General features: G+C 35.8%; 1 protein-coding gene across 2 annotated transcripts; it reads left to right on the forward strand.

Annotated features, from left to right (window-relative positions):
• The first annotated feature begins 19,156 nt into the window (after positions 1–19,156).
• On the forward strand, positions 19,157–23,023 carry LOC110789614 (uncharacterized). Of its 2 annotated transcripts, none has more exons than XM_021994316.2 (7): positions 19,157–19,305; positions 19,953–20,330; positions 20,816–21,043; positions 21,152–21,506; positions 21,592–21,716; positions 21,808–21,943; positions 22,600–23,023. In XM_021994316.2, exons 2-7 carry the CDS (start codon positions 19,987–19,989, stop codon positions 22,837–22,839), a joined length of 1,428 nt encoding a protein of 475 aa, XP_021850008.1. In that variant the 5' UTR covers positions 19,157–19,305; positions 19,953–19,986; the 3' UTR covers positions 22,840–23,023. The 2 variants fall into 2 exon arrangements, with proteins under 2 accessions (XP_021850008.1, XP_056684165.1); XM_056828187.1 differs by lacking the exon at positions 19,157–19,305 and adding an exon at positions 19,335–19,394.
• The last annotated feature ends 205 nt before the right edge of the window (positions 23,024–23,228 follow it).

A 23,228-nucleotide genomic window follows, 5' to 3' on the forward strand; every position in this document is an offset into this window, starting at 1 on the left:
GAACCCGTAGGGTCACACATAGTACGTAAACGGATCAAGTATTTGATGGCATTAAATACTCTATCTAATCAATATTCGGAATCGACGGATCTGGGTTTCAGTGGGAGCTGAGATCGTCAAAGGCAAATAAATGAATACTCCGAAAACGATGATATTGCCGGAAACGGAAATATGGATCGTATCGGAAATGTAAATTAATATTATCCAAGTCGTAGATGTTGCCGGAAACGGAAACATGGTACGTATTGGAAAATATTATTGGAAATGGAAATATTGCCGGAATCGGAAATATTGCAGGAAACGGAAATATTGTCAGAATTGGAAATATTATCGGAATCGGAAAATAATTCCGGAAACGGAAATATTAAATATTTGTTCGAGTCGGAAATTAATTCTGGAATCGGAAATATTAAATATTGTTCGTATCGGAAATGAATTCCGGAATCGGGAAATTAATCGGAAGCGCGTCGTACGAAATAGCATCGGACGAGCTTGCTAGACGAAGGCCCAGCACGAAGCCAGGCCCACGTCCAGCAAGGGAAACGCGCGCCACAAGCACGCGCAGCCCAAGGCTGCGCCAGGTCGATCGCAAGGCAGGCCCAGTGCGCGCCCAAGGCTGCGGCAGCTCGTGGGCTTCGTGGCAAGTGGGCTGCGTTGCTCGGGCTGTGCGCGCGCACGCATGGCGCCCCTCATGGGCTGATGTGCGTGCGTGTGTGTTTGTGTTCACATACGAAACCTAAAGCGTATAGGATTCGTTTAATGATTAAATTCCTAATCCTAAAAGATAAATTAATTAAATAAGAGTTCTACTAGGATTCTAATTTAATTAATTCGTATCCTAGTAGGATTCGATTACTTATTCCATGGCCCATAAATATGAGATAAAGGCTCATAATTTATAACGATTTTGAAGTATTCAAAGGTAAGAATTTGAGCAAAAATTCAGTCATACACTTGCCCATAATAGCCGAATATTTTAGTACCTTAAGGGCGATTCTAGTTGGTCAATCTTAAGGCGGATCCGGACGTGCTGTGGACTTTCTACGGAGGGACGACACTTGGAGTCCTAAAGACTTGTTCTTGTTCGGTTCGGGCGCAGCAAGGGAGGGCACGCTACAAAGAGTATGCATCCTAATTATGCTAATTGTTATGTGGCAATTAATTTGGAATCCTGGCGTTTATGGTTTTTCCGCATGATTTATATTCGTTTATATGTATCGTAACCTAACAGTGGTATCACGAGCCTCTAATTAATTCCATAATAATTGCTTAACATGGTTAAATTTTACAAATTTGCAAAGAATTAAAAGGGGTGATTAATTTTCGTAATTGTTAAATAATTGCAAATTGCGTTTATTTAATTATATGTACGTAGTTTTTCGGCGGTTTCTTAGTTACTCAACGAAATCGAGTGATTTTTGTGTCAATTCCGCATGTAAAAGGCATTCTAAAATTTTGACAAAAATACTAATTTTCGGCCGAACCCAGAATTCCCAAATTCGAAGCTTAACTATGACTTTTCGGAGGTTTTAGTTTTTCCAACGCAAAAGTTTGTAACTTTAAGATGTTAAATTAAATGTTTGCGATTCTTGTTGTTAAATCTTGAATTTTTGATTGACCTAATGTATATGTTTAACAAATTTGAATGCCTAAGCTTGTTAATTACACAACTTAATTTGTAATTGTAATTAATTTGTTGAAATTCGAATAATTTAGAATTTGATTTGATTTTCATAATTAATTGACGATTTAATTAGGTATCCATGATTAAAAACCACCACAAAAATTGTTAATTTATGATAAATTTTAAATTTTTATGACCTAAATTTGAATCCATGATAATCGAAAATTAATTGATTAATAAATTTTCGATTTTTCGCCCTAAAATTATGAAATTAATATGATTTATTAATTTGTCATTAATTTTGAAATAAAAGTTTTAATTTTATGAAATTCGCTCATAAAACTTGCACGCACAAAGCAATGGACGCTACGTGTTACCCTTAAGGGGTATTGTAGAGTGCGGGCATGCGACGACGAGCAAGGGAGCTCGTCGCCCATGCGGTACAATGCAGCGAGCAAGGGCCATGGCACACGAGCACAAGGCAACACGCTGCCCTTGTGTCAAGTGTTGTGTGCAGTGTGGGAAAGTGGGTGATGGGAGATGGGCATTGGCGTGAACCAGGCGAGCTGTCGCGTGTGGGCAGCGAGCGTGCTGCGCCACAGCGCGCGCTGCCGCGCCCAGCGAAGCAACCAGACGCGTCGAGTGAGGCAGGCTGCGCGCAGCTTGGCCTGGGCTGGCTGCGATGCGTGTGGCCTGCTCGTGTGATGCCGTACGATAATTCAATGGGGCGTGCATGCCTCATGACTCGATGGGGCTTGGGCGCAAGCCCAAGTGCCTCGTCTTGTTACGATTGATGCGTTTTGATTTTAATTTTGAATTTTCAGTTCGGAAACGATTTTAATTAATTTTAAAATTCGTAATTTAAATTGTTTTCTCAAAATTTAATTTTGAATAATCTAATTATTATAAATTTTAATTTATACTAATTATTTTACTAAAATTAAGACCTTGAATTAATTTAAATTCATTTTAATTCAACTGAAAATAAATTAAATGGATTCAATTATAAATTTATATGAGCTTTAAATTTTAATTAAATTTGTATGTTTCCGGTTAGACTAGGAAATACATTTTTATGTTTAAAATTAGTAAAGCATGTGAATTTATTGGTTTACGTGGGAGCATTTTAGTCATAAACTCTTGATTAGGTCTACATTCCTTTAAGGTTAAAACAACTTGATTAGAATTAATAAGGACTGAATAATTGGTAGATTATTGGTGCCCTTGATTAATTGCTGCAAATATTTATGTGATGCATAACATGTTCTACTAACCAGCTATGTGGGCCATTCATGATAATGAATGGGTGAATGGTATATATTGTATATGTACTGTTTTGCAGGTTATTGAAAAGTGACTAGTATGGCCTAAATAGGATAGAAAATATGGTCTGCGTACCATTAATTTGAATGTAATATTGGTCTAAAGTACCAAATTTGATTGCTTTTAAATATGGTCTGCATACCATCAAATAGTTGTAATTAGTTTAATTATAGCTTATCCTATTTGAAGAAAATGGCGCCTCCCATGGTGAAATTCAAGACGCAGTTTCCAATCCATTTTCAAGACGGACTTTGAAGTTGAAGCTTCAAGATGAAGTCGGGCCATACTAGATCACATTTATATCTTATGCATGTTTTAAGTTATTTATTGCTTTAAATATGTCTTAATTATGCATGAGATTATGGCTTGATTATGTTGCATGATTAAGAATTTTAGTTCACTTAAAATCTAACCAACATAGTAAGTGCCTTAAGTTCCAAACTTAAAAATTGAGTTAAAAGGTGCCATGCCAAAATAACACTTACTTGGATAACCTTTACATCAATCTTAGTAATAGTTTTCCGCCATAGCGAGGTGTTACTTATTGATTCTAAAGGGGTAAGGTACACAAATAATTGTGAGTACATGTTAGTTTTGGTGAAACTCAACGATATAAGTAAGGAGTCCTTTTATGTCGTGGCAAATGCGATAGGTTTACCTAATAAGTTCTTAGACGTACCTATAAACCAAGAGTAGTTTCTAGACTATTAGCAAAGGCTTTGCTTACCTAAAATATTTTAGAATTGAGTCTAAATACATAATGTGCTTAATTCTTCAATGATTTAAGGATCTTGGAATCATTTTATTCACACCTGCCGGAACAATAAATTCGAATAAAATGCTAATAACTTGTTTAAATTGCATGATTGCTTTAATTTTCAAGTTATTACTCATGATAAATGTTTTAGACTTTGCATGCTTCGATGTATGTTTTAATTATTGTTTATAATTAAATATCTTGCACTGCAGTAAATCCTTTTAGAAAGGTAACAGTAAATTTCCTCGATTGGTAGTGAATCCAAGAACGATTCACGGAAATGAGAGAAAGTGAGCAATTTAAATGTACGTTTCTTTTAGCGACTTTTATGGTATCAAAATCGAATGGCAAACCGATTGGTGCTTGTGAATTCAAATACAATGTAGTTTTGAGATCATAAAGCATTGAGTTTAAACGCTCAACTTTACCAATGGTTAACGACCTAATATCTTTTATCCATTTAATTCTCGAATGAGTCTAATCCCTAGACACTCGAATAGATCGATGCTTAGAGAACTTTAGAAACTTCTGGTAAGATCATCAAGTTGAAACAGAATATTCAACATAAATAAAATGGTAAGAACTTTGTTGGAGTGACATTGGACATGTCTAAACAAAGTATAAAAGTCAACACTAGAGAAGTCAATTCTTAAGACTATAAGAAAGGGTACAAGAAATAGGAAAACAAGGAACAAATGAAAGGAATTTACGATTCCGTTTCTACCTATAAGTTTATGTTTAAAGAGAAGTGACCTAGCAATCAAACTTACTTGGTATCATATACCGCTTGAGGTTCTTACTTCGGTAATAACTCAAACAATGGAAGCTAGGCTACACTAATGGCCTACAAGTGGGAAATGAAGCATGGCAATGCTACATTAGTTGTAGGGTCATCTAGTTTGTTTTAAGTCCTTTCAAAGGCTGGAACTTAATGGCTATTTTGTTCCACAATCAGCATACCTAAATTTCTGTTTTCAAACACAGAAAGACTCACATTCAAGGAAGACAAAAACAATGTTTGTTTGATATTTGAATGAAATGGTCATTTAGGGGTTGAGTCAATATGCTTGATTAAAAGCAAACAACTCTTTAACAATAAGAACTTTACTAGGTTCAAATCAATCTCTTGATTTGAGTTCCACTAATCTTTGGCATTGTTGCTTAGACCATATCAACAAGTTAATGTTCTAAAGCTCTATTTTGATGGACTTTTGAAAGTTGATTGATTTCTAGATCAAATCAAGACAAGCTAGTCTTACTTGTTGAAAGTAACAAAAGATATAAACTATTGTTAGAACGCCTAGACAATAGAGTTCAAAGCTAAAGAAAGATTTTATGACTTTATTATTTCACATGGTTTTGAGTTAATATGGGTTTATTTACTCAATGTGATATAAGTTTGAATCTGTTTAGCTAGTTCAAAGATTCAGAAGTATAAAATCCACTTGGCAAGAAATCATAAAGATCTAGGTCAGATCATGTTGTTGATTACTTATACCAAGAATGATCATCAATGATTGTGTGTTGAAATTTCACGATCTAGCTCCATAAGATATGGCATATCTAAGATGGAATGATCGAAGTCAATTAGTACTTGATTCGATCAATGATGAATCATAAAGACTTTTCCTATAATTTCTAAAACAAAATGCTCAACTACAACCAAACTAAACCAAATTCGTCAAAGCTATTGAAAAGTAATTTCAGAATATCTTTTCAATAATATATATATCTAAAGAGTTGCAAAACTCAGTGGGAGCTTAGTGTTTGTTATTCGACAAACTAAGGCCCAAGTATAGATATATGTTTCATTGTGATTTATTCAAATGAGAAACAAGGGTATTGTTTCTACCACGAATTTTTGAGAACATAATGTTTGTTTGCTCGAAATAATGTCCTTTTGGAGATTCGTTTCCAAAATGACAAGTGGGAGAAAATAGACCTCGAAAGTCTTCAAGGCGAACAACAAACATAAACGGACATTCCGAAGGCTTTTCGAAGTTCTTTAGAAAATCGAACACTTATTCTTTAAGGACTTCAGAAGTGGCTTTAAAGAATAGACATCTCTTAGAAGACTTTACAAGTGCTTCAAGGAGAACGGAATATTCAAAGGACTTTCAAGTGGCTGTTGATATTCTATAACCTGCGGAATTCCACTAGGTTCAAATCAACCCCTTGATTTGAGTTCCACTAATCTTTGGCATTGTTGCTTAGACCATATCAACAAGTTAACATTCAAAAGCTCTATTTTGATGGACTTTTGAAAGTTCATTGATTTCTAGATCAATTTAAGACGACTAGTCTTACTTGTTGAAAGTAACAAAAGATATGAACTATTGTTAGAACGCCTAGACAATAGAGTTCAAAGCTAAAGAAAAGTTTTATGACTTTATTATTTCACATGGATTTGAGTGAATATAGGTTTATTTAATCAAAAGTGATATAAGTTGAATCTGTTTGGCTAGTTCAAAGATTCAGAAGTATAAAATCCACTTGGCAAGAAATCATAAAGATCTAGGTTAGATCATGTTGATGATTACTTGAGACCAAATATGATCATCAATGATTGTGTGTTGTAATTTCACGATCCAGATCCATAAGATATGGCAAATCTAAGTTGGAATGATCAAAGTCAATTAGTACTTGATTCGATCAATGATGAATCATAAGAATTTTCCTATAATTTCTAAAACAAAATGCTCAACTACCACCAAACTAAACCAAATTCGTCAAAGCTATTGAAAAGTAATTTCAGAATATCTTTTCATAATATATCTAAAGAGTTCCTAAACTCAGTGGGAGCTTAGTGTTTGTTATTCAACAAACTAAGGCCCAAGTATAGATATATGTTTCATTGTGATTTATTCAAATGAGACACAAGGGTATAGTTTCTACCACGAATTTTTGAGAACATAATGTTTGTTTGCTCGAAATAATGTCCTTTTGGAGATTCATTTCCAAAATGACAAGTGGGAGAAAATAGACCTCGAAAGTTTTCGAGGCGAACAACAAACATAAACGGACATTCCGGAGGCTTTTCGAAGTGCTTCAGAAAATCCGAACTTATTCTTTAAGGACTTTAGAAGTGGCTTTAAAGAATAGACTCTCTTAGAAACTTTACAAATGCTTCAAGGAGAACAGAATATTCAAAGGACTTTCAAATGGCTGTTGATATTCTATTGTTTGATCGATGTTCTATACCCAAGTAGGCATAGACTTTAAGTCACTGAAACTATGAGATTCTTCTATTAGATAGTGAAGAAACATGGAGTTCAGGTCACTGAAGCTATGCGATTCTTCTATTAGATAGTGAAGAAACCTACAACTTGCAGTCAAACTATTATCATGTAGATTAATGAGTTTGTGACCTGTAAGAAAGCTATGACGAAACCCAGATTCCCTAAAATGGTTAGAGGCCATATATAGACTCAAATGTTTTAAATGGTTAGAGGCCATAAAACATACTCAATGTTTTGATGACAAAATTGAAATTTTGTTGATTTGCAAGAATAGTTTCACACCTATTGGTTGCAAGTTTATTTTAAGGATAAAAACCATCAAACATGAAATTGTGTTAACACACAAAGCTAGATTAGTTGCTAAAGGTTACAAGCAAATTCATGGCATGGCTTGTGTTGAAACCTCATGCATAATCGTAATGCTCAAGTCTATAATTCAAGCAATGATTGCATATTGGTACATATGACCATTGGATGACAAAACGTATTCCTCAATCAAATGTTGGAAGAAAACTATGTACATGGCATGTCATAGGATTTGTGGATCCAAATAAATGCTTGAAAAGGAATGCTAACTTATGAAATCTAAGTACAGATTTAAGCAAGCAATTGGGAATTGGAACTGTATTTTAGTGAAGCTAATAAGCATTTTAGTTTCATAAAATGTACATGATTCTTATAGATATATAAGAAGTTTAGTGGGAGTAAGTAAAACTTAATTGGTCCTATGTGTATCACACATATCTCTCTATTGTGAAATAACATTCAAATGCTAATGACTTAGGTTTGAAATTATTCATCAATGATGGACCAAGGCGAAACTTAGTACATACTGGGTATTAAAATCTATTTACAAAGATCTTATGATATTGTTTTGGATTAAGTAATGGCATTTACTAAATCAAACACGAAAGACTCCATTGGAGATATTCGATCCATATGAATAAATCTAAGTAATGAATGTTTGAACTATGTATAAGCATTTACTAAGTTAAACATCAAAGGATCTAAGTGAGATTCTTAACCTATATTATATATCAAAGAATTTAGCTGGATTCAGTATCTACTGAAATTGAATGAGCTAAAGTTACATGAATAGAATTCAATTGGGAATTATTCTGCAAAAGAATTTATCATGTATGATATAATATGAGGATCGCCAAAAACGTATCGTATGTCTTTAGGCATGACGAACATATACCAATCTCTATTGATCTAAGTGAAGATCAACTAGATTGAGATCAAGAATACTTATGGTACTTAAAAAGGTACATAGGAATAGTTCTTGATTCAAGGAAATAAAGATGTGCTAAATATTGATGCTACACGCATAAACACTGGCAAAGGATCAAGCAAGACCCTATGGAGTTAACCGTTGACAAATACGAGCTATAAAGCATCGTGTTTTGAAATGGCAACATGGATTGGAGACCATGAGTTGTTGCGTAGGAAATTAAAATAATAATTTCTATGTTCTAAGATATAGTTGGAAAGTCTTCCACATATCTGTGAACTACTTGGATAAGGAAATCCAAACAAAGCATCACTAGCAACCTAAACAATTGAAGTAAAAGAAATTATTGCCTAAGAAGCAATAAAACAGAGTTGTTTACATCAAAGAGTTCTTCACTGAACTTGGGTGGATCACATGTCTGCTGACTTGATGGTTCTTCATTGCAAAATGCGTAGAACCACTATCGAAGTAAGAAATACTAGACCACATAATAAACAAACTCAAAAGATCTTATCATCCTATCTCGAAGAACATTCGATGAAAAGGATATTGAGATTGGTAAAGCATGATAACTAAACCTATGCAACAAGTGAGAAGCAACACTCACATTGTAGCACTGGAAATCAAGCATAGCTTTGAATTTCATGAACTGTTTTAAGGATGGGTTTGAGGCCCATGGTTGTAAAACATTGGGGTTGGACATTTATCATATATGAAATGTATTTTCATATTCCATTTAATCTTGGTTTAGTTTTAAATGATGAGTCCCTTCAATTTGACGATATATTTAAGATAGACTATCAGGACCAGTCCTATGACTAAGAAATGTCTATCAAGTGAACTTGAATGTCAAAAGTTGAAAATGGTCCCTGGTCGGAGTTTTCTATAAAGATGGACGCATAGAAAATGTTAGACAACTAGAATGCAAGATGACTAGTAGTTCTGTTTCTTGAACTATGTGGACATGGCAATGTCGTAATCATTTGCATAGATACTTACTTTGGGAAGACTAGTATCGGACAGACCTATGAAACTTTACTGTAAGAGATGAAAATCTGTCATAAGTAAATTTCATTAAAATTATTAGACACTAATCCTCAATACCTGAGTGATTTGAGATTACTTGTTTGAGAACTGCTTACTTTGACGTTGTCAACCGTCGCACCGTAAAAGGAGGCTATAAAGGCAATGCTCAGGTAATCACCTATCAAACGAAGTCTAATCCCAAGATCGCAAGATTAGGATTGTCCTCCCATAAATCGGGATGAGATGCTGAAAGTTGTACAAGGCCACTCGGAGAGCTAGAAACTGTAAAATGCATGGCCGTGCTCATATGAATCATAGGCTATGATTATCTGTTTATTTGATCAGTTGAAATCTGAAACCAAGAAACACCTCTGGGCATAATAAGGATGACAACTCTTACCTTATGTTCAAGAGCAAGCATCGAGTGACAAAGGAATTAGGAAATGCACACTTGTCCCTAAGGACAAGTGGGAGACTGAAGGAAATAATTCCCTTGGTCCAAGTATGCATTTAATGATAAGTCTAATAAATGCGGTTCAGTATTAATTATGCAAGTTAATAATTCAGTGAGATCAAGTGAACTGTATGCCTAGCTAGAGGCCGCTTCAGTTCAAGTGGATTAATGATATTAATCCACAGCTTACTCTTGACTGAACCCGTAGGGTCACACAAATAGTACGTAAACGGATCAAGTATTTAATGGCATTAAATACTCTATCTAATCAATATTCGGAATCGACGGATCTTGGTTTTAGTGGGAGCTGAGATCGTGAAAGGCAAATAAATGAATACTCCGGAAACGATGATATTGCCGGAAACGGAAATATGGATCGTATCGGAAATATAAATATTATCCAATTCGTAGAGGTTGCCGGAAACGGAAACATGGTACGTATTGGAAAATATTATCGGAAATGGAAATATTGTCGGAATCGGAAATATTGCCGGAAACGGAAATATTGTCAGAATCGGAAATATTATAGGAATCGGAAAATAATTCCGGAAACGGAAATATTAAATATTTGTTCGAGACGGAAATTAATTCCGGAATCGGAAATATTAAATATTGTTCGTATCGGAAATGAATTCCGGAATCGGGAAATTAATCGGAAGCGCGTCGTACGAAATAGCATCGGACGAGCTTGCTAGACGAAGGCCCAGCACGAACCCAGGCCCACGTCCAGCAAGGGAAACGCGCGCCACAAGCACGCCCATCCCAAGGCTGCGCCAGGCCCACCGCAAGGTAGGCCCAGTGCGCGCCCAAGGCTGCGGCAGCTCGTGGGCTTCGTGGCAAGTGGGCTGCGTTGCTCGGGCTGTGCGCGTGTGCGCATGGCGCCCCTCATGGGCTGCTGTGCGTGCATACGTGTCTGTGTTCATATACGAAACCTAAAGCGTATAGGATTCGTTTAATGATTAAATTCCTAATCCTAAAAGATAAATTAATTAAATAAGAGTTCTACTAGGATTCTAATTTAATTAATTCGTATCCTATTAGGATTCGATTACTTATTCCATGGCCTATAAATATGAGATCAAGGCTCATAATTTATAACGAGTTTGAAGCATTCAAAGGTAAGAATTTGAGCAAAAATTCAGTCATACACTTGCCCATAATAGCCGAATATTTTAGTACCTTAAGGGCGATTCTAGTTGGTCAATGTTAAGGCGGATTCGGACGTGCTGTGGACTTTCTACGGAAGGACGGCACTTGGAGTCCTAAAGACTTGTTCTTGTTCGGTTCGGGCGCAGCAAGGGAGGGCACGCTACAAAGAGTATGCATCCTAATTATGCTAATTGTTATGTGGCAATTAATTTGGAATCCTGGCGTTTATGGTTTTTCCGCATGATTTATATTCGTTTATATGTATCATAACCTAACAAGTCGATGGTCGTTCTTCAGCTAATCAGAATACATTATTGACAAGTGGGTTATAGTTTCATCATTGAACACACCTCTTTGGGCCTAGGGAAAAATGTAGGAGTTTACAAGTAGTTTGGATTCAGATGATAGATTTCCTTCTTTTATACCCTAAATGTTTAGTTATAGGAGACTTTAATCAGATTGAAAGTCTTAATGACAAATTAGGAGGATTAAGTTTAATCTAAGGTTGGGATGAAGTTGTTCAATGGAGATTGAATAGTCATCTTATTAAGGTTCCCTTTTCCGGACCCAATTTTACGTGGACAAACAAAAGAGAAGGGAATAGATTAATTATGGAACGCCTAGATTGTGGTTATATGACTAATTAATGGTTCAGGTCATTTTCAGATAGTAGGATAACCAATCAACCTTTTATGGCTTCTGATCATGCGGTGATTTTTTTTTTATAATGAGGTAAACCATCTTAGGAAAATAGGCCATATCAAATTGAAAATTGGTGTCTTCAATTTGCTGAAGTTTGTGATATTATTGACAATGTGTGGAGATCTCCCTTTCAAGGGTCACCTATGTTTCAAATTTCTAGGCGTCTCGTTTCACTTTGCTTAAAAATTAAAATTGGTGTCTTTTTTAATAAGAAGTTATGGGGAGTAAATTGGAAAGAGATGTTTGATTATTTGACTGTTGAGGGGTCAAGGGTTAATACGGTTATTCAGGCATAAAATTACATTGATAATGTGGAAGATGCTTATTCACAATCCTCGATCAAAGTCAAATATTGGAAGCAACGAATGAAGGAGAAATGGATTGTGGAAGGTGATTTTCCGACGTCATGAATGTATACTAAGGTGAAGATTAGACAAAAGAGAAATGAAGTTCTCACACTTAAGGATAAAGATGGTGATTGGGTTGAGGGTCAATATCAAGAAAAGGATCTCTTGGTTGAATCTTTAAAGGATATTTTTCATTCAGGCCAAGACATTGCACAAAAAAATGATCTCGATATGGTACTACGGGAGCTAGATCTTCCACAACTCTCCCCAATTCAGGTTTTCCATCTTCAAAGGCCCATTTCGGACGGTGATATCAAGTGTGCTATGTTCTCTATGGACAATTCCAAATCTCCCGGGCCAGAGGGTTTCACAACAGCTTTTTTTAAGCTTCATTGGAATATTGTGGAACGATCTGTTTGTGATGCGGTTAAAAATTTCTGACATCTGGGTATCTCCTCAAAGAATGGAATCATTCTATTTTGGTTATGATTCCTAAGAGAGATATTCCAGAAGAGGTAGGGCATCTTCGTCCTATTAGTCTTTGTAATATGATTTACAAGTCTGCGTCTAAGTGCATGGTGGCGAGGATGAAATCTGTGCTTCCCTCTATCATTTCACATTTTCAACATGCTTTCAATCTCGGGACGGTTTATGATTGATAATATCTTGATTGATCATGAGCTTATTGGAAAAAAAAAATCATCGTCGAAAAGGAAAAGGTTATCTTGCATCGGTTAAAATTGATATGAGCAAAGCGCGCTTATGATAGGGTTCATTGGATATTTCTCATGAAAGTTTTAAGGGCTTATGGTTTTCCGTGCCACTAGATCCATTTGATACATCAGAGTATTTCAACAGTTTCATACAAACTTCTCATCAACGGAGATACGTCAGAATAGTTTAAACCAAATTATGGTATACGACAAGGAGCTCCTTTATCTCCTTTTCTGTTCCTATTCTGCATGGATATTTTGTCACGGATGCTACAAGTGGGAAATGATCTTAATTTTCGAGGGATTAATATCACAAGGGGTTTCCCTCAGGTGTCCCACGGTCCCACCTATTCTTTGCTGACGAGGCTCTTTTATTTTTTAAAGCTACAGAGGCAAGTTGTATTCAGGTAAAAAAAATCATTGGAAGGTTTTGTGCAATTTCGGATCAGCAACTGAATCTGAAGAAATCTCATTTTAAAGTGAGCCCTAACACACCTCTAGAAATGAGGCAAAATTTCAAAGGTACGTTTTAGATGGAGTTAGTACCTTCTTTGTCAACTCATTTGGGAGTTCCAATTGATTTTGTAGGTCCTAGGCACTCAAATTTTCAATTCACTGTTGACAAGATTGCGACTAAGATTAATTCCTGGAATTCAGTTCCTTTGTCTCAATCTCAAAAGCCAATCTTAATAAATACAGTCCTCATTTCTATGACTTCTCATTTCCTTTCCTGCATGGAGATCCCTGGTTCGATTGTGACTAAAGTAGATTCTATATTAGTAAATTTCTTCTGGGCCAATAAAGGAAATTCAGGAATGCATTGGGTTAACAAAAATACAATTCAACTTCATAAAGGTCTGGGAATATTAGGAATAAGGGGAATGGCTTCCTTGAACAAGGCTATTTTAATGAAACAAGCTTAGTGTTTGTTTAATAATCCACAGTGTATGTTAGCAGGGATTTGTGGGAGGAAATTCCCAATTCCTTTACAAACAGGGTTACCTACCAAGGTTAAGGGGAAAATTTTCTTTTGGGGTATGCGAGGACTTTGCAGGGCCAGTAATGTACTCCTTATATGGTGTGAATGGAAAATGGATAATGGTCATCGGGTTGTGGCAGGAAGGGATAGATGGGTTCTAGGGAAGGTTCTAGTGTTTAATTTAGAAGTTTGTCTTCGTAATGCCAGGAACTGGAAGGTTAGCCATTTTATTTTACTGTCAGGTTCTGGTTGGAATCACGCCTGGGTCAAAGCAAGTTTCGAGTTTGAAGACGCACATCGTATTGTGGGTATAGAACTTCCTTCTTTGGATCATGAAGATTTCCTATATTGGAGCTATCACAAGTGGGGTAGGTTTACTGTTAAATCTGCTTATGCAATGTTAGCAAAAGAAGATTTGACTGTCAGCTACAGTCACTACAAAAAATTGTACCATTAACGACGGAAAATCCCGTCGTTAAAGATCAATAATCGTTGATTAATGACGGGATTTCCTGTCGCGAACCCGTCATAAAAGGGGGCCGTCGTTAATGGAAAATCCCGTCGTTAACCCGACGTAAAAGACATTTGCGACGATTGTTACCGTCTTTGTTTGGTTGTTAGCTCCGTCGCAAAAGGCTTTTGCGACGAGATTTTTGACCCGTCGTAATTAGGTTGTCGTTAAAGATACAAATTCTTGTAGTGAGTAGAACTCCCTCTGAATTCTATAAGAATCTCCGGTCTCTTAAGATTCCACCAAAATAGAAATTATTTCTCTTGAAACTTCTCCATAATGGAATTGCGACGAAATTCAACCTATTTTCTAGAGGAATCCAGATGGAGGTTGACTGTGATTTCTGTGCGAATGGAGAGGAGAATATTCAACATATTTTTCGTTTTTGCACGGTAGCACAACAGGTTTAGAGGGATGGATTACTTGCAATCCATTCAGAAATCAATTGAACTATTTCCTTCACGGATTAGTTTATGTTCTATATCTTTCTATTTCAACGCCAGGATGGGAAAAACAGTGCCAGTAGTATCTATTTCATTAGTACTTTATGGGCACTTAGGTTGTCTAGGAACAACCGAGTTTTCAGAAATGAGGTAACCACAATGGGTTTCGTGTTTGCTTTGATCAAGGATGGTCTGGACAAACACGAGGTTTTTATTAGCAACCGTGGTACTTCACTACAGATTCTTCATCCACCAGAAAATGGGCCGCACGTTCCACCAGGTTTCTTTAGACCTATTTTTAACCCTACTGGCATCTAGGGTTCAACATAGAAGATTCTGGTGGATGGTTCTTGGCATAAGAACAACCACAATGCAGGTATGGGTTGGGTATGGGAGAATAGCCTAAGGATTGATGGTTTAGTAATGGGTGGGCTTCCTCAGGAACCACATACACTCCTTTACAAGCTAAAGCTTTGGCTTGCCTCTATTGTATGACATGGGCTCAAGCAAGTATGAAGAATGTTACAATTCTTACTGATTCCCAGTAGTTGGTGAAAATGCTTGTGGAGGAGGATTCCCTGGACATGCAGATTTGTTGGACTCTAGAAGAAATCAAGACACTTGGTAAGGGTTTCTCTTGGTGCAGCATTCTCAAGGTAGAACGGGAGCGGGTGAATCGAGCTCACAATCTTGCAACTGGAGCATCACGAGACTTAATTTTCTTTTCTAATTTCCTGTAATTTTGTTTAGTTAGCCTTTGTCAAAAAAAAATACGAACTCGTATGAGCCAGATAGAACTTGTATCTGAAAATACTTTATTCCTCTGGTTGTAATATTAGTTTCATTAAAGTTAGTATGCCCATTGTAGTTGGGTGGTTAGAGTAAACTTTGAATATGTTTACATCCATGATAATATATTAACTTGGGATTTGCTGATTGAGAGTTTGGTTTTATGACTGTAGTTTACATGTTTGGTGTTGCTATATAGGATCATTTTTGGCATATCAGTTAATTTGGTAATATAGGAATGAACCCATAGAAATTAAATTTTCAAGTTCCCAAATTGATATACAATGTTAGTGATTGGTGGAGCTTGTTGATGTGCTTTGTAAAGAGGGAGGGATGCCTCTATGTTTGTAAATTCATTTTGGTACTAAATGTGCAAAAAGTAAACTAAATCGCTTTAAAAGTAAACTTAATAATAATTAAGCGTTAATTGTCTTTCTTTTCTTGAACCAAGTCAAGATGTTGGTTTCATTACTTGTTGAATGTTGACCTTAATTAGCTGACTAGGTGGGGTGCAGTCTAATATTGGTCTGTGTTGGTTGTAGAGCTTCCATGGCTTGCTGTTTGTTTCGCACGGTTGTTGTCAAGTTTCGCAAGTACTCTGTTGCTGGTTAGGTCAGGGTAGTCTGTTGCCATTGTTGACTTGTGTTACCTGTTGGGAAGTTGAAATTTTTTAAGTGGCCGTTGTTAGTAGTGTTGTGTGTGTTTTTTTTTCAGGTGAAAATTGGGCGCAGCTGCTTCCTGGTGTGGCTTGGAATTGTGGATTTTGTTTACTAGTGGACTCGGTGACTTGAAATTTCTTAACAACCTTGCAGGAAACATGAAAATTAAGGTGGAAACAGGTTGGAATATGATGCAGCTGAAGACATTAGTATCTGATAAACAAGCATCACTTGAGGGATATCAAGATTAACTGGTATACTTAGTAGGATGTAACAAGGCCCAGTGGCAATAACTTACTGTGTTGGGTCTTGTGAAGGCTCAGTTACTTGGGTCTTGTGAAATTGGAAGTCGAATGTTTTTTTTTGCATCTCTTAGAATACAGCAGTGAGTTCATCCATTCAAATTACCTTAGAATTAAGTAATTCCATAAAATGTTGAGACAATCAAAATGAAGCGGGGAAGAGGCTTTGTGTTGGAGTTTAGGTGTGTGTTTAATTAGCTTTACTAAGTGTTTCATAAACCTATTAGCTCAAATGGTATAGCACCATGCAAATGCATAGGGAATGTAGGTTTGATTATTACATATATAGGTCGCCTCTAAAAGTACATTAAGAAAAAAACTCAAAAGTAAATAAAAGAAACTCAAAAGTAAATCAAAGAATCTCAAACTAAAACATAATAACTCAAAAATATCTCATAAAAATTCAAAAGTAAATCAAAATATTTCTGAAGTACATGTACAACACACTGCCTTAATCTACTGAATGGCAACCCTGAAGTTACATCAGACTTTTACGAGTATATATGACTTACTTTGCAATATTAATAAGAAGTATTCTAAAAGTAAACAAACAAACAAACTCAAAGGTAAATAATATATACTCAAAAGTAAACTAAAAATCTTATAAGTAAATCAGAAAATCTCAAAAACTTATTACAATCAAATAGCTCACAGTGGCAAATGATTGAGCAAAGAGTTTGACTTTCATATCTCTATAATATGAAACAAACTATAGAAAGAAATATGTAGTCAGTAGTCAAAGTAAATGTTTTCAACTTAAAGTAAATAAGACAATACAAAAAGTAAATAATAATTATAGAAAACTAGTTATAGTCTAGTTATTTGCCGACTGTGCAAAATAGTCATTGATCAGTTAGAATTAGAATAATTATTATTGTGTATATGATTCATATTTTAGATCTGAACTACATTATCAAGTAATATCACGTAAGTTTGATGTAAGTAAATGAAAATATTCAAAAGTAATTCAAAAAAGCTCAAAAGTAAATTAAAAAAATTCAAAAGTATCTGTATAACATAGAACCTCTGATGATTGGAGTATATATGCATGTAAATGTTTTTAATCTAAAAGTAAATATCATAACACAAAAATTAAACATGAATTAACCTACATAGGATTAGAACCCATATCTTTTGTGCATTTGAACAATGCTCTTCCAATTGAGCTAGTAGGCGCTATTATCTAAACATAGAGTCGGGGTAATTAGAATGCATTCACATATTTTTCCTTTTGTGTAATTTAAAAGTAGATAGAGAACCCGTAAAAGTAAATAGATGCGATTAAAAAGCAAAGATCATCAAAAAGGAGAATTTATTATATGCACTATAATCTGTAATCTCAGTAGCAAACGGATTGCAAACTATTCTTAACACTGCACTAATCTAATGAACATCAAACCTGAAGCAACACCTTATCTTAACAACATCAGTGTAGTAGAAGAGGACAATACTGTAATCCGAAACCCAACTAAGCAAGCCAGCAATACCGAACTGAGAAGTCAAGCCAGATAACAACTGAATATACCAACAGAAACACTACAACACAAGCCAACTAAAAAAAAATCAATAAGGTCAACTTTTGTCAACAAAACCAGGATAACCAACAAGTTAAAAGTAGATAAAGAACTCGTAAAAGCTAATCAAAATTATTTAAAATGTAAATAATCTTCAAATAGGATTATAAGAATAAAGACTACAATGCTAATCAAACTTGCATAACTGAGAGCATCCATGTAACAACCATACGCATTATACAACCTATCATACTACTAAGTACCCTCCTACCCCGACTCCTCAAAACACGCCGACCCAACGATGCAATGATGTCAATTATATATCTTCTAAATGAGAGAAAAGTAGATCAATAACACAGTATGCCGTTAATGAAGAATTACATAATTTCAGATCCATTACAACTATAATCACCAAAAATATCAAATTCAAAGTTAATGATCAACCTAACATGTAAATTACATGTTAACTCTATCATATATTCCAATATTCTAAAAGCCAATTTCAGTAAAAAAGGAGGAAAAATAACAATACGATTTATATCAAAATCACCGCTTAGATAACAAATAAGAACATCTAATTAAATAATTCAAGAGTAAAAAAAGAAGGAGAGAACATACAATTCAATTTATACCGTAAATCTTTATTTATTGTTGAACATAAAACATCATTGTTGATTTGGGGGGGGGGGGGGAATAATGTTTCTGAAACCCTAATTTGAGACTTGTGAAGAGAAAATGTGGAAGGAGGGAGATAAAACTTACATATTATCTGCAAACGCGTTGATGAATTGTATTATAAGCTGAAGCTTCGATTGAAGATGCGTAGGATTGAGGGGAGAGATAAATTTCAAGAGTATTTCAGGGAGATCGAGAGATAGAGAAGAACGATACTTTTGAAGCAGTAGAGAGGATTTGTAGGAGGAGGGAGAAAACCGAAGGAAGAGAGCGAAATAAAATATAAATATCGGGTTAAGAGAGGAGTTCATTAAGATATACAAAATTACCATATTACTCTTATTTTTTGATTTGGTCGGTGAAGTAAGGACCGTTTGATTGAATTGATCAGGACTAATACATAGTTCTTATCTTAAGGGGTCATTCTCACCAAATCCCGATTCTAAAAAAAACTTAATATCCATAAATGCTCTTTATTTTTTTGGTGTGTATAAATACTCGTAATTGTGCACCACCATTTATAGACGGAGGTAGTATTCCGTAAATGTACAAACGTGAAAAAAAATCCACTTCTGCAATGAAATTGGGCACGTTGAGCCACAAAATGTACACGTTGACGTGCATACTCCTACGTGTCCTACTCTCATTGGAACATTCACCGTGGCATCCATATTTGACTTTTCCCACCTTCTCCTTCAACGCGTACCTAGTGTACTCATACTTATAATTTTCATTAAAATTAAAAATAAAAGTGTGAACCAATAAGTAAAATTACGAAATCCATAATTTCTGTGTATATTACTCCAACTTCTCTCACCCTTCCATCGTCACTTTTCTCTCTCCTCCTTCGGCCTTTTTTAGATCTGTAAGTTTTCTCTGTAGCTCTTTCAAATCAATTTCAGTCTGCCAATCGTATAATTCATTTGAAGCTTTTGCAATCTCGTTTTAGTTGAGGTTGTTTTTATTTTCAGATCTGCTGCGATTTTATGTCTTTTTATTGTAATTTTGTTGTTATTTCGGAGCTGAAGTTTTAAGATTTCGTGTTCGCAGATCAAATTATTTTATTTGGGTTGTTTATTTTTTTTTTCTATGATTAGGTTTTATTCGTGTTTGTTTATAGATGATTGGATTTGATGATTACGATTCATGAACGAACACATTTGTAAAAAAGTTAGGGATTTGGCGCTGTTGATTTGCTTCATTTAGGTCTGTTTTGGTACTTTCGATTGAATTTGGTGAGATTTGTTGGATCAATTTTTTTTTTTAATTTTTTATTTTGTCGAAAATTTATGAGATGTTTAAGTAGTAATATTTGTTTCTTATTGATTTCGATTGTATGGAAATGCCTTTTGATAGTTTGTAGAATTGTGATTTGTTAGATCAATTTGATTTTATGATATCATTAGTAGCAGTAATAATGGCCTCATTAATACTAGTAACAATGGTTGCATGTAACGTTTGACTAGATTAAAAATGTGATTTGGACTTAATTTATGTATTGGATTTTAACAGGTAAGAATTGTGGTTTAGTTGAGTAGTTTTCAGAATGGGAGGAGGATTTAGGGTGTTGCATTTGGTGCGGCCATTTCTGTCGTTCCTACCAGAGGTACAAACGGCGGATAGGAAGGTGCCCTTTAGAGAAAAGGTCATCTACACTGTTATCTCGTTGTTTATATTTCTGGTGTGCAGCCAGCTTCCACTTTATGGAATTCACTCAGCAACAGGGGCTGATCCGTTCTATTGGATGCGTGTCATCCTTGCTTCTAACCGTGGAACTGTTATGGAGCTCGGTATCACCCCCATCGTCACGTCTGGGTTGGTTATGCAACTCTTGGCTGGGTCTAAGATTATTGAAGTTGACAACAATGTCCGAGAGGATCGTGCACTTTTGTAAGTACCTTAATTTGGTTTCTATCTTTTTCTGAATGGTGTAGTTATTGGTAAGGCTAACTTTTGTTAAAGGAACGTACTTGGAGGTCTTAAATCTTAGTCACTGAATTGCTGCATTATATGTTTGTTGGACTCAACTTCGATGGTAGGAAATCTTTATATGATTTAGAATTCTAGGCTGTACATATGAAATGTTAATCTGGTGCTTGTACACATGCAATTAGCTCTAGAAATATGTGCTTCCTTTATCTAGATTGTTGATTGCATTAGCAGTGCATGTCAGTTGCAAGCTATATGTATCTGATTTATTACAGTGATTATGGGTATTGCAAAGTATGCAGTTAGCTTTAGGTGAATGGGCTTCCTCTATCATGATTGTAGTCTTGTAGATTGGTTATGCAGTGCATGTTTGTCGTAATTTTGGGTTACTTTTTTCTGTTTGAGTTGTGCTTGGTATTAACTTATATTCTTTCTCTGACTCTTAGGAATGGTGCACAGAAGTTGTTGGGTATTCTGATTGCTATTGGTGAGGCGGTAGCATATGTTCTTTCTGGTATGTATGGCAGTGTTGGTCAGCTGGGTGCTGGCAATGCAATTCTGATCATTCTTCAACTATGTTTTGCTGGAATCATTATTATCTGCCTTGATGAACTTCTTCAAAAGGGATACGGTCTAGGTTCTGGAATTTCACTTTTCATTGCCACCAACATCTGGTGAGCTACTAGCTGTATTCTATTGCTTTATTTGATGTTTATTCTATTAAATCTATCTCGTGATGGTTTATTGTATATTGGCTAAAACGCTTTTTTCTTGGTATGCAGTGAGAACATCATCTGGAAAGCATTCAGCCCAACCACTATCAATTCTGGTCGTGGAGCTGAGTTTGAGGGTGCTGTCATTGCTTTGTTCCATCTTTTGATTACCAGAACTGACAAAGTTCGAGCCCTTCGAGAGGCATTTTATCGGCAAAACCTTCCAAATGTAACCAACTTGCTTGCCACTGTCTTGATCTTCCTAATTGTCATCTACTTCCAAGGTTTCCGTGTTGTTTTGCCTGTGCGATCAAAGAATGCACGTGGCCAGCAGGGCTCATATCCCATCAAATTGTTTTACACCTCAAACATGCCCATTATTCTTCAATCTGCTCTTGTGTCCAACCTTTACTTCATCTCACAGGTACTGGAGTTGACTATTGCATCTGCTGACACTGTTTGTCTTATGATGTATTTTCTGGAATTTAACAATATGGGGCTTTGTGTAGTTGTTATACAGGAAATTCAGCGGGAACTTCTTTGTAAATCTGTTGGGCGTGTGGAAGGATTCAGAATATGGTAGTCAATCTATCCCAGTTGGTGGTCTTGCTTACTACATTACTGCCCCTGCGAGGTGTGTATTGCTCCCAGTTAGTTGAAGTAGTTTCTAGTCCGTTGGTAGTTTGAATAAATTTGTTAATTATCCCCATGTATTGATAATGCAGCTTGGCAGACATGGCAGCACATCCTTTCCATGCTCTTTTCTATATAATTTTCATGCTTTCAGCTTGTGCTCTATTTTCGAAGACATGGATTGAGGTTTCTGGATCATCTGCTAGGGATGTGGCTAAGCAGCTCAAGGTAATATATCGAATAACTAACAGAATTGAATTTTTTATGCACTGATTAATTACTTTACCCGTATTAGTGTTCAATTGTTTTGTTCTTCCGTGGTACATCTTGCGTAGAGTAAGGTAATGTAAGAAAGGGATTCTTTTGGAGGGGTGGAGATTGTACTTTTGATGTAAGAGTGGTGTCTGGTAACATATATCGATCCTTACATCTTCTGAAAATCACTAATTGTTGGGTTGGCCGGGTTTGAGGGTGGTTGACGTACGACCTATTTTATGTTAGGCAGGTATAAAACTAAAACAACTTTATACCAAACCAAGTTTTGTTATTTAAAAGTACTTTTGCGCCCGTTTCTTTACGTAAACTTTAGTTATGGATGTTCAGATAAATATGCTTCTTTGTGTTCAAAAGAAATAGGAAGCATAACATCAGCCTGATTTTGTGAGCATGCACATCAAAATGATCTAGGAATTCCATTGGAGTTTGGAAATTTTCATTTGGCTTGTCCATTTAAGAAATTTAGAGTTCAGATGACTCTAATTTCATTAGCGTTCTCTCAAGCATTTGTGTATAGTAGTTTTTTTGGTTGGATGCAAGATTATCTCATGTTAGTTCCCATTCTTCTACAATTAGTTGTGCTTAATCTGACTTTTGTGATCTTTTAGGAGCAAGGAATGGTTATGCCTGGACACCGTGATTCGAACTTGCAGAAGGAACTCAACCGATATATTCCAACTGCTGCTGCTTTTGGAGGAATATGCATTGGTGCATTGACAGTTTTGGCTGATTTCATGGGTGCTATTGGCTCAGGGACTGGTATCTTGCTTGCTGTGACAATCATTTACCAATACTTTGAGACATTTGAGAAGGAGAGAGCAAGTGAACTTGGTTTCCTCGGGCTTTGAGCTCCTTGTCTTAGTTTTGGCTAATTTTAGGGAACGGAATTAGGTGATCCAATGTTAGAAATCCCAAGAGTAGATTTTTCCTCTTCCCCATGATCTTGTACGCTGTGTATTTTGTTTTTCCTTTTGGCCAACATACTTCAATTTTATAGAATACAGTAATGCTAATTTATGTGCGTTCTAGACAGTTGTCGGCTACAGATGACTACCACATACGATCATAGACATTTGATCTCCTGATTTCTCCGACTGAGCCGGTGAATGAAGCAATGTTTGCCACTAATGAGCCGGTTAATGAAGCAATGTTTCCCACTAATAATAGCCGGAGACTATAATGTATATCATGCTCTTTAAAAACTTGGGGAGGTCTGATTTTGGTTAAACCTTGAATT

This window comes from Spinacia oleracea, chromosome 5 (assembly GCF_020520425.1).
Source record: "Spinacia oleracea cultivar Varoflay chromosome 5, BTI_SOV_V1, whole genome shotgun sequence".
Taxonomy (NCBI): Eukaryota; Viridiplantae; Streptophyta; class Magnoliopsida; order Caryophyllales; family Amaranthaceae; genus Spinacia; species Spinacia oleracea.